The 11,840-nt window shown below is 41.2% G+C and overlaps 1 protein-coding gene across 1 annotated transcript; it reads right to left on the bottom strand.

Annotated features, from left to right (window-relative positions):
• Positions 1 to 1,343: 1,343 nt before the first annotated feature.
• rab27a (RAB27A, member RAS oncogene family) lies at positions 1,344 to 9,193 on the bottom strand. The gene is made up of 6 exons (XM_080505504.1): positions 9,051 to 9,193; positions 4,420 to 4,588; positions 2,873 to 2,958; positions 2,674 to 2,777; positions 2,374 to 2,497; positions 1,344 to 1,788 (listed from the first exon to the last, which is right to left on the bottom strand). Exons 2-6 carry the CDS (start codon positions 4,570 to 4,572, stop codon positions 1,590 to 1,592), a joined length of 666 nt encoding a protein of 221 aa, XP_080361630.1. The 5' UTR covers positions 4,573 to 4,588; positions 9,051 to 9,193; the 3' UTR covers positions 1,344 to 1,589.
• Between the last annotated feature and the right edge of the window lie 2,647 nt (positions 9,194 to 11,840).

The raw sequence follows: 11,840 nt of genomic DNA on the forward strand, positions 1-11,840 counted from the left end.
CATGACCTGCAAGATGGCGACAGTCGGGTTTCATTCAATATGTTCAAAGATATATTTCCCAAATGGCATGTCATAATAATAATTATATATGTGTGTGTTCTCCCTCTGTGTTCACCTATCATGATGTTCCACCTGTATCCTCCCTTTCCCTGTATATTTAAACCCCTCTCCCTCTGTCGTCTCTTCGTTGCTTCCGAAAAAGAAAAAAGATGAACGAGAAGTCTTTACCTCAAGTTATTTAATTAAAAAAAAGATGAAACTCTTTGTGGAACACAGTCAAAAAGTGTTTGTTTCTGCTCAGTCACTGTGTTCCTTCATGCATAGTGGCTCTTTTAGTCTCATAACCCCCACAGACTTTCAATCAAGCAGTGATACTGCTTCAATAAGTTAAGACAACAATAAAAGACATCAACATGTGTCCACCATTGGGAGGCTCTTAAAGGAATCTATGGTTCAGGCCCCCAGTTTATTGCCATATTTATACAACTTTACAATCCAGCATCTTGACTTAGCAGCTCGTAACCAGAACTGCAATGCAGAGTTTCTGTTAAAAAAAAAAAGAAGCCGTTTGCCTGAGAGAAAATCCCAGATGTGCACACAATCTCATCATCTGATCCATGAATGAACACAATTGTAAAATCCGTGGAATCTGCTGTATGAAACGGATGTTGCCAAAATGAATCCCATTTTGTATGATTTACTTATGCAGTGGGACTTCCAACAATCTGAAATGTTGTCTTTGGGGCACATTGTTGTCATCATGCAATCAGTGGTTCAAGTTAAATGACTTGTTCTTAACTTCCATCACTACATGCATATATGTTGCAGGATGAGTTTTCCCAAATTACCATAAAACTAAAGCTTTATTCTTTTTTTTTTTTTTATTCTTAAAAAAACCCCACATTTATCTTACCATGATGGTCAAAAGCAAAACCGTGTAGGTCAAATTGTATTCATGAATGTATCCCCAATAGGAAAAACAGCCCAAAAGGAATCAGAATAAAAACAGAGCGTTAATTTATCCATGCAGTGAATGCCGTCTGGTCAACCTGAGGTGTGTGTTCTCTGATGCAGCAGTGAGAGAACAGCGTTCAGTCAGACATTCAGGAGAGACATCAGTAGCACACCACCGATGTTGAACTCCATCTACAAGCAGTGTGTGTTGACAGCAGGTTCAAAGTATTAACAGTGTATCTATGGCACGTGTTGCACAGCAGCTCTTTTTTTTTTTTTGGAGTCGCAAACAACAGAGACGAAAGCTGAAGTTGCCGGTCGACATCTTCGACTAAAGCTCAGCATCAAAGGAAATAAATATCCCCACGCTCGCGGCAACCAAGGAATCATTAACGAAAAGATTGGAATTGAAAAATCGAATGCCCAAAAATTCAAAAGGCATTCACCTTGATACTGATAAACGACACAACACAACACGTCAGTGGCAGTAAATCCGTAAAACTCTGGTTTTGGGGGGGGGGTGAAAGGTCGTGTTAACTGCCACCTAACATACAATATATTACACAAACTCCCACTTTGTTATACTTGGAGGTATTCTTCTATTCCCACCAACGACGCGAAACGAGAGACGTCTTCTAACAGGCACATTTGCTGTTGTCGGCGGCCTCGGAGGAGATGTCCAGGTGAGCGGGTCCGTTCGCCCGGACCGTCCCGTCGGGGATCCAGGACTTGTCCACGCACCGCTCCATCCTCTTCATGATGAGATCCAGCAGGACGTCCACGGCCTGGCCCACGTTCTGCCCGTCGGCGGCGCTCGTCTCGAAGTACGGGATCCTGAGACGGAATGTGACACAGACCTCCCGTCATTTAACCAGGAAAGTCCCATTGAGATTTAAAAAAACAAGGGGAGTCCTTGGCCGAGAGGCAGCGAAAATACAGATTACAATCTATGACAAATCTGTAATCCTGCACTTTAGGTGCTTCTGCGGTTGGCTTGGAGTCATTAAAGAAGCTTTAGAAGCCGCACTCGTAAAACTGTATTTTTTTTTCTCTTTCCGTAAAGGTGTGTCTGACCGGGGGCAGAGCAGGATACTTTACATGTATGCACAAATATTTGCTTTTCGCCGAGGACCAATTTAGACTTGGGTTCTCCTGTGCAGACTTGGCAAACAATACTGCCACTGCCTTTTTGACAAACGTTCAAGGGAGAGGTTGGCAGAAACACACACACACACACATAGACACACATAGACACACACACACACACACACACACACACACACACACACACACACACACACACACACACACACACACACACACACACACACACACACACACACACACACACACACACACACACACACACACACACACACACACACACACACACACACACACACACACACACACACTTACCCATACTGCTCTGCTAGTTCACGGGCCTCGTTCTCGCGGACAGCTCTCTGGTCCGACAGATCACACTTGTTGCCGCACAGAACAACATCTGGACTCTCACAGTACGCGTGAACCTGTAACTGACCTGGAAAAAACAAACAAAAAAACCCCCCATCTTTATCATCTATTTATTCCTGTTTTAGAAGGAAAGAAAATTCAGGAGCAAAGTTCATAACTCATAACTCGGCATGCTTGAGAGTCTCTCTCAATGAAATGACAATGTTGATTTTGTTTTGAAGTTCATTCGCCAGGGAGACGTACTCATCCAGTTTCTGACGTTGAGGAAACTCTGCTCGTTGGTGAGGTCGAACAGCAGCAGGAAGCCCATCGCGTCTCGAAAGAAAGCCGTCGTCAAACTCCGAAACCTGACATCCAGGAAATAAAACAAATCGTGAGAGATAAGAGACGCTTTTTTTAGATAAAAAAATAAATAAAGCTGTAGCAGAGGCAAGTCACTTACCTCTCCTGTCCTGCAGTGTCCCACAGCTGCATGTGGATCTTCTGTCCTTTGCCTGAAGCTCCATCAGGACCTGTAGATTTGTATATCTGAGCGAAATGAAAAGAAAAAATGTACTTGTTCTGAATGATAAAGGTCAAAAAACTTGGCAGTGCTGTGCAATATCTGAACAATGTGAATACGAATGTCGATTCAAATCGTCTATCTTTGCTGCATCCAATCACAGCTAAAGCCAAAAAGCTGCACTCTGAACAGGCCGTCAGAGTTAAAAAAAAAAAAAAAAAAAAAAAAAGCTCCTGGATATTGCATCACACACTTGATTATGTTCCGTGATGAACATATATCCAGGATCTCTCCATCTCCTGGGTTGACTTGTCAGTTATCAGAGCTAGTTATTCTCTGAGAATATGAAGAATCAAAACACATCCTCCAGGCTAAAAAAAAAAAAAAAGAAGCAATGCTGTTGTCGAGTCCAAAGCCAGAACAATCCTGACTTGTTAATGCGAGACCTCATAAGATTATACCGTATTAATTCACCAGCGAGACAAAACGGCACTGTGATCAGTCAGTTTCACTGGATTACGGCAGAATCGTTTCGGGCTGAACTCCGTCACTGCGCTTCTTTGACTTTAGGTTTTCCATCCCCGTTGTTTAAAGGCTGAGTTTCTCGCGTGTGATTTTTTTTTTGTTGGAATATTCATTTGTCACCGCGACGGCACGAGTAGTTCTGCATTCCAATAAATGTAAGTTTCTGAAATTCTGTCAGGTGTGATCATTAACCTCATTAGTACAGATCAACCGTCGTGGAGCGAAACAAACTTGGAACAAGAAACAACAACAACAAAAAAAACACTCTTCAAAACTTCAGTGACCCGGATTTACTTTATCATGTCAAAAAGATCACTCTAAATTAATTTTTCATCTCCTCTCTGCTGCAGCTCAGTGCTGAACCCGCGAGCCAATCACAATCATTTAAGAGTGGGCGGGGTCATTTTCCCAAGAGAGCTGATTGGTCAGGAGGCGGAGCTCTGACTGCTTATCCAGAACACAAGCTGCTCAGGAGCAGGTTTGACATTAGGCATAAGTTGCCGGGGTGATTTACAAAGTTTTTCCTTTTTTAAATAAAAAACACATTTGCGTCTTGCTTCTTCACTGGGGGAAAGGAGAGAAACCCCTGAAGGCAGTGAAGGTTATGGAGGTAAATCCAGTGTATTGGTAGTTCAGGTGATATTCCAGGAGCTCCATGAGGAGGAGGAGGAGGACAGTGTAAACATGGCTGAGCTGTTTGCCAGTGTTTATTCTTTAGGAGGGTGCTGCCTGCTGCTCATGAGTCACCGCGCAGATTTCAGTTGCAGCGTTCCGTCACTCGCCCTTTTGTTATGCGGGTGCGTTGCTTAATGTTTTTGGAATGTATTTAAGCTCCTAATCGGTGGGGGGTGTTGAAAATGCTATGGATGCGAGGGAAAATGTTGCATCGTGAGTCCATAGCATAGACTGATGAGGGGGGGGGGGGGGGGGGGCTATATCGACGAAAACGTATATTGACTCACCACTCGTTTTTCTCTGAAGTCAATTCCGACTGTCGTGATGAACTTCGAGTTAAACTTGCCATCTGTGTACTGGTACAAGAAGCTGGTTTTCCCCACGCCAGAGTCACCCAGGGCGAGAAACTTGATGAGGTAATCGTACTCCCCATCAGACATCGTGGGTCCTTAAGATCTGGAATACAACAAAGTGACACAGTGAACCAATTATTAAATGATCAAACTTTTTGTTTTCCATTAATCAACTTCAACAGTCCTTTTTTTTTTTTTTTTTTTTTTAGGATTTTTACTTGCCGTGTCTATTAAACGAACCGAAACGAGCCCTGGACTTGCTAAAGTTCTATTAATAATCTATTAACCTTCATTTTTGTTTACATCAGAACAAACATCTGTGTACATGTTTTCCTCACCGAGTCGCTGAGGGAGTAAAACATGCCACCAAACTGGCAGTATGATGGACAGGAGGCGTGTTTGGTGACTGAAGGAGGAACATTAGCTCAATGATTTAATTGTGTTGGAGAGAAAAGACAACGTGTTTCTGGACAACGTTGTGCCTCCAACCTGTCGGAGACATTTTTTCCGAAACAACCTTTTTTTCATTCTAGACACTCCAGTCTCAATGAGAAGCCTCAGCAAATAAACCAAGATGAATTTTTTTTTTTTTTTTAAACGACAGAACCCCAGTGCAGAAGACAAACCTCCAAAAATAGAATTGAAATTTAAATGCACAGTACATGGAGCCATTCACTCACTGCAGCCATCTCCAGTACTCTTACCCATTTCAATTAATAGAATAATGTTGGCTTTATACTGTAAAAGATGCCATAGCTATGAACAGCACTGCCATTCCTCCCACAGAGCACACCCATTTTATAGTGTTCAGTTTAACCTACACTGACTGCTGGTAAGAGAAAGACAAAATGAGATGAGACAATTCCCCTGCTTGTAAGCATAGATTTGTACGCCGGCCTCATCTCGCCGACACTGTAACAGGAAGCACTTCAAATTCCTCGGCTTCTCTCACGCTGAAAACACGGCATAAAAAAAAAACGTAAGGTTACTGTCAAAATATGAAAGTAATACAAATTGACTTAGCGTCCCTCCACTCCACGTTAAACCAGGATTGTGGTGAAGAACACGAGTACGTATTGAACCCATTTATGTACATAACCACACCACTGAATGCAACGTCCTCGTTTACAACACTTGAATGATCGGGAGAAAAAAACAGTTTGAGGAAAGTGCAGATGCGTCATGTGATGCCGGTGAAGAAAAAAAGCATTGGGGGGGGGTCTGCATTCTTTAACTGAACCTTTCAAGCAGCTTAAGGTCTCGTGCAAAATCCAGACCCAAGGTAAAAAAAAACCCACACTGTGATGGAAAACACCAAGCGCCAATGTGGCCAAAAATGGTGATCCGGGTGCTGGAAGGCCAACAACAGTGACGTACACGTTCCTGCCTATGGACCAAACTTGATGGATTGGAAGTTATGAATGAAGCTTCCACCCTTTTTAACTTTCAAACTCCATCCGGACTGGCAGAAGAAGCTCCAGTTCTCATCAACTGTTAAACACAACTCTGCTCAAAATGTCTGCATTACAAAAAAAACAATTCCTTAATAAAACCAACAATCGATTTTTGGGGTCAAATACACATTCTCAACTTTACAGACATTTACCGACAAATCAAAATGTGCAGAGGTCTGTTGAGTGTAAATGTCTCAGTGAAAGGCTCAGTCACTGCAACAAAACAGAGAATAAAAGCAAAAAAAAGCAAATCGGCCTATTACCCGTGAAATTCAGGTGGAAAATCACCAAAACACAATGAGCCGCTGGTAGAAAGAACGTTTTTTGGGTTTTTTTTGCGATGAGAAAACTAAAGTGTCATAATGACTTTTTGCCATGAGCCCATAACTATGAGCTCATTATTCTTCTGGTGCAGAGACACTCAAGGTTTTACACAGAGGAAGGTTTCATCACTGCCGTTACTGAAACAGACACAGATGTTTGTCAGGCAGTTCTGCAAACTATGTGCAAAGTCCCTTTATCATAAAAACGTGTTTGTGTCATCAGAGAATTTACAATTTGACTTGCCAGTCTTCCTTTGTGACTTGAAATATGAAAATCTTTCAATACAACTCAATCCGGGATCGCACTTATTTCTCGAAAACATAGTTCCTGACATTGCTGTAAAAACCATGACCAAAAAAAGAAAAAGACAGAGTCATAATATAATTTGTAGCTTCTGTAGCAACATATATCAGAAGTGACACAGACAAGAAAAACCACAATGAGGGCAGATTTTGTCTGCAAATTTCTGCCGACTGCTATCAGGGCTAATCAGATGGCTGACGTCAACTTATGATAAAACTAATCTTGCAATTAATACATTTTTCTTTCAAAGAAATTGAAGTCAACAGCCAATTCATGATCAAGTGATTCAGGTCCACTTTGCAAAAACATGTAAAATTGCATTTCCTCATCACACTGCGCCTCCCAGAGCTATTACAGCAGCGAGGAGGAAACCGGCTCCGACTGTCTGTTGTTTTGCACGAGGAACAAAAAACTGAGTGCAGCAAACAAAACAAAAAAAGTCAAAACCTGCCCTTCAATCTCTCTGCAAAAAAAAAAAAAAAAAACATTTTGTGAAGAGGAGAAAACTAAAAGTTGATGTATTTGAAACAGGAAAATCTAAAGTCTCCTTGTGACCTGCTGCCTGTGGTTTGGACTTAGAACTACCGTGATATATCCACTTTGCTTCAATACCTTTTTAGTGCTCAGGGTTAAACTCGTTTAACACTGGGAAGTTTCATGTATCCCTCAACCTTTAAAAAAAAAAAAAGAAGACACAAACAAGCTCCTTGTGGGACTCCCACATGGCCGCGTCACATAATACCGAGCTCCTCGGTGCTGGTAAAAGTTCTTAGTGATTAAATGGAAATGTAAAAGGACGTGTCACTTTTAACTTTAACGACATTCGTCGTTGCCGTTGGAAACGACGAAAACAATACCACGTAGGAAGGACAAACACTGCTGTGTTTGAGGAGGATTATCTTCTGATGTGTGTTGTGACAAGAAAGTGTGAAGGAGTCTTAACTAGTCTTACCTGGCAGGGTTTAACTCATACTATGTAGAGAAGCTCTCAGTTGGGGGTCCCACAGTCTGAACCACAGTGTATTAAAAAACAACAACATACTGAACAATATTGAGTCAACTAAACTCGTAAACTCTGCATTTTAGATAATTATAATAATACAACTGTAAGAAATCCAAAGGTAGTTTTGAGTGCCTCAACTGATAATTGACTGAATATCTCAATATATATTATACTGAGGAAAAGGCTTTCCAATTAACCAGCTATCCTGAATGAAAAGAAACGTCTTAAAACCAGAGATACACCTCAAATATGTCCAACAAGTCCAAACCTAATGATATTTAGTCCATGTTTCTAACAGAAAACATCTAACAAGGTGGTACAAAAAAATAATATGGTCTCGTTATAAAAAAAAAGAAGATATAAGCAATTATTTTACTATAATCTAGTTAAATGATTTTGATATATTGAGGTTCTAAATGTCAATGACTCATGTCGGCAGGTTAGAAAACAACTAACAAACACCGATGTGGTGGGAATAAAAAAAGAGAGGGGGGGGGGGACTGTATTTCAGACTTAATCCAGTGCTCGGAATGTATTAACTGAGAAACTGAGTAAAACCATTATAATCTTTTAATAAACTGCCAACTTTGGATGAAAAAAACCCCCAAATACTTAGAAGACTTCAAAAAAGATGTTTTATGTACAGTTGCATCCTCTCCATAAAGGTTTGAGTGTCTCAACATATATGGTTTGTCCCAATCGGTTAAAGTAAAACATGTTTGGAAAGTCAGTGCTGAATCACACGGTATGTTTTTTGGTATTTTCTTCTGCACCACCACCCAGCTGTAAATAAAAAAAAAAGCTGATTTAATCAGTGGTGGATGGAGAGGAAGACCCACCCTGAGGAAGGCTGGCTCCTTGGGGGAACACCCAGATCTTAGTAAACACTTGTAAAACTTCACCTTCAGCCAGGGAAGACAACCTGGCTGCACACAGGTGATGGAGGTGTGGAGGGCCTGCATCTTTAGAAAGAGCTTTAGAAAGATTTGATCAGCAGCAAGGGAAAAGCATCACCAGACTGAGGCAAAAAAAACAAAACACAAAACCCCAAATCGATTAGATCAGACAAAATGTCATGATCCTCAGCTGGTTCTCATGTGGCTGTCACTGTGACCACGTGACCTCTGAGGAACAAGAACCATCGCTTCATCATGCCAAGAGGACAACATGGTGCCAAGTGGGGGGCTTCACAGCCTCAAGTCCGTTCTGAGGAGGGAGGGGGGGCATGTTCATACTTCCTGCCGGGACAAACTCTCAGAACAGTGTTTTCTCAGCTCAACTTGAGGAGGAGGCAGGCAGGTGGCAAAAAGCAGCACGACACAGGAGGAAGTCCCACAACACGATACGAGCGTGAAGTGAGGTTGATAAAAAAAAAAAAAAGTCCCTCGAACTGGTATGAACTCCAACTAAAACTCTACGAGGGCTGCGCTCAAGCGACTTGACATTTCCTGAAAACTCTCGGAGGAAAAAGTTAAACTCACCAGACGGCCCCGAGGCGTCGTTGTGAAAAGCTGCTCCCGCTGCTCGCTAGAGGAACTGGAGAAGGTCGCTGAAATGTTTCCCCAATAACACCCGAGGGGGTTTTTACTGACTCTGTCCCCGCTGCTGCTGCTGCTGCTCCTGCTGCTGGTGGTGGTAGGTTTGGATAGACATGGGAGCAGGCTCATTAACAGAAAGCGCCACCTTACAGTCAGTGTGACTGTGGAGAAACAGCTCCTCCCCGCGGACATACAAAGAAGCCGAACGTGGCCGAGTTTAGCCGAGCGGCGCCGAGTTCAGCCGAGCAGCGCCGAGTGAGCCCGAGTGGTGTGCAATGATATGCAATGACGTTGCAAAACAGAAACAAACATCCGTGAGACTCTAAAAATAGAAGCTTTACACATATTAAAACAAACCAATACGACAAATCGACATGGACAACAACAATATACAGTTATATTGTTTCGAAACTTCTTTAAGTGAAAACTTTTAGAAAATGTCTCCCAGAGTTGCAATGTCTTTTTTTTTTTTTAATGCAGTAGGTCTCAATCACAAGCGACAGAACACTTCACTGAATGAGCCTATAGCAATGGAGGTCAGTAATTTATATCATACTGCTCTCTGTGCATGTTTATGTTCCATCACCAACAAGTGGCCTAAGCATGAGTTATTCATTTTCAGGGGTTTTCACATGAACAGTGATCATTATAGTAATGTTGCCTGTATAGAACACCAAACATTTCTGAAACAAAAATGCAAAAACGATGCATTTCCGGACAATATTTCTGTGTGAACACGGCTTTCATGCATTCGCTACTGGTAAATACCACAACTTCAAACTTCGTTGAGGCTCTCCTGACACGTTTGACCTCCAAAAAAGTTTTTATCAGCTTTAAAGCTGAAAAGTTCCTTTTACCACATGTGACAAACACAGAAAGAGTGCGGTGGTGCAGGTCAAGGACTTGGATTACTGTAGAGACCCAGAAGCTTTTCACTGTATATGTAATTTGCATGTCATATGGTCAGATTAGGAAAAATGTTATGTGCCCGGATCGATAGGTGCACTTATTTTCCATCATGTTTCAAAGCAGCTGCACCATACAGCAAGTGACTATTGGGGAGATTCTGAAAACATTAGAAAACCAAAAAACTCAAAACTTTTGCATGTGTTATCTCTTTAAAGCAAAATTCTAGAATGTTACAAATCAGTAGTTACATGGTGCTCATGAATCCTCACGAAAGAGGAATATATTAAAAGATATTGCTTTAGTAAAACACTGTATTTTAACTGGTGCTTTGTACTCAAAAACATTTATTCAGTTAATAAATTACATTTCTTACATTGTCACATGTACAGAAGTAAAAATGACAGTATAAGGCAAATAGAATTGAGGTTTATTTTTTCATTTCTTTGTTCTTTTTCAAGCATACGTACAGTACGGGAAAACATGAGAAAAGTCCTTTTGAGACAGACAGCTCCAAATGGATGATTATATACATTTTTTTGTATAGTTGTATACCCACACAATGCAGTTACTGGAATAAAGACGTTGTTTGGGCTCCCACTGTGACAGTCCTGCCCCCTGCGATTGTTTCGGCTTCTGCCTGTGAAGTTTTTTTCTCCAGGAAGTGAGGAATGGCTTTCAGTCCGTTTTGCTCTCTTTCTTTGGTACATCCTGGCTCGGCTCCTCCGAGGGCTTTGGCGCTGGCTCAAAATATGGCCCATAGATATAAATACCGCCACCGACTCCCAGCAGTGCAGCTAAGGCCAGCTGTGCGAATGGCAACCTTCGTCGAAACATGACTTCTCCAACTTCAGACACCAGACGACCCTGCAAGAGAAACAATGTCACGTCAAGGCACTTCTTGCCAATGAACTTTAGTGTGTTTTTAGCTATTTCACGCTCTGTTGAATGTTGCACGTTCTTGCAACATTTAGAGCTTGTTGTATGACTGCTGTGAGTACTTCCAGCAATGTTATGTTTTGCTGGCTGTGTTTGAAGAAAGCTCGTGATTTAAAGTTACTAAAGAAATACTGTAGCATTAATAATCACTATTGAACTACAGGAGGTTCTCTAACAGCATTCTCCACTCTGAACAGCTGCAGCAGCTGGATGGTGTCAAACTCAAACAATCCTGTTAATGAGCAGTGGCAGGACTCTTTTTAAGTATCTGTAGAAAGCTTTATGGTATAGTTCATCATTGACACCTCTTTAATTTGTTTTGTTGTGATCCCCAATTCAATAGATAGTCAAGAGGAAAAAGTGAAATTGCATATCTGAGAAAACCTTAGACAGGAATTACAGTTGCAGAACTTCCACTCAGTGGGATTGTTACTAATACCTAAGTGATGGACTTCCTTCTTTCAAGGAATCTGAATACATTTTCAATGTGTCATCAAGGTTATATTGAAGTAGTACAGTATGTCTTATACAAAACGCAAAAAATAGAAGAAACATGTCAACAAACAAGCAACACATTATATATATGCGAGTATTAACAATGAAAAATGTAATTCGGCTTCATAAATGTCCTACAATCCTTTATGATAGTATTATTATGTTGGCAAACATTGGGACTGGATGGGGCTCCCAGATGAATGTATTTAAATTTAATGTGTATAAAGTCGTGGATTAAATACAAGCGTTTGTAATGACTTTCATCAATTAACCAGGTTTAAGAGTTTGAAAGTCTTATGCCTTTAGGGTCTTCAGGGACTTTTCAATAAAACATTAGTTATAATACTATTGCTCGGTATTTTCGTGAGTCTTATTTTAAGAAGTGTGTCTTTT

The sequence above is a fragment of the Blennius ocellaris genome (assembly GCF_963422515.1).
Source record: "Blennius ocellaris genome assembly, chromosome: 1".
Taxonomy (NCBI): Eukaryota; Metazoa; Chordata; class Actinopteri; order Blenniiformes; family Blenniidae; genus Blennius; species Blennius ocellaris.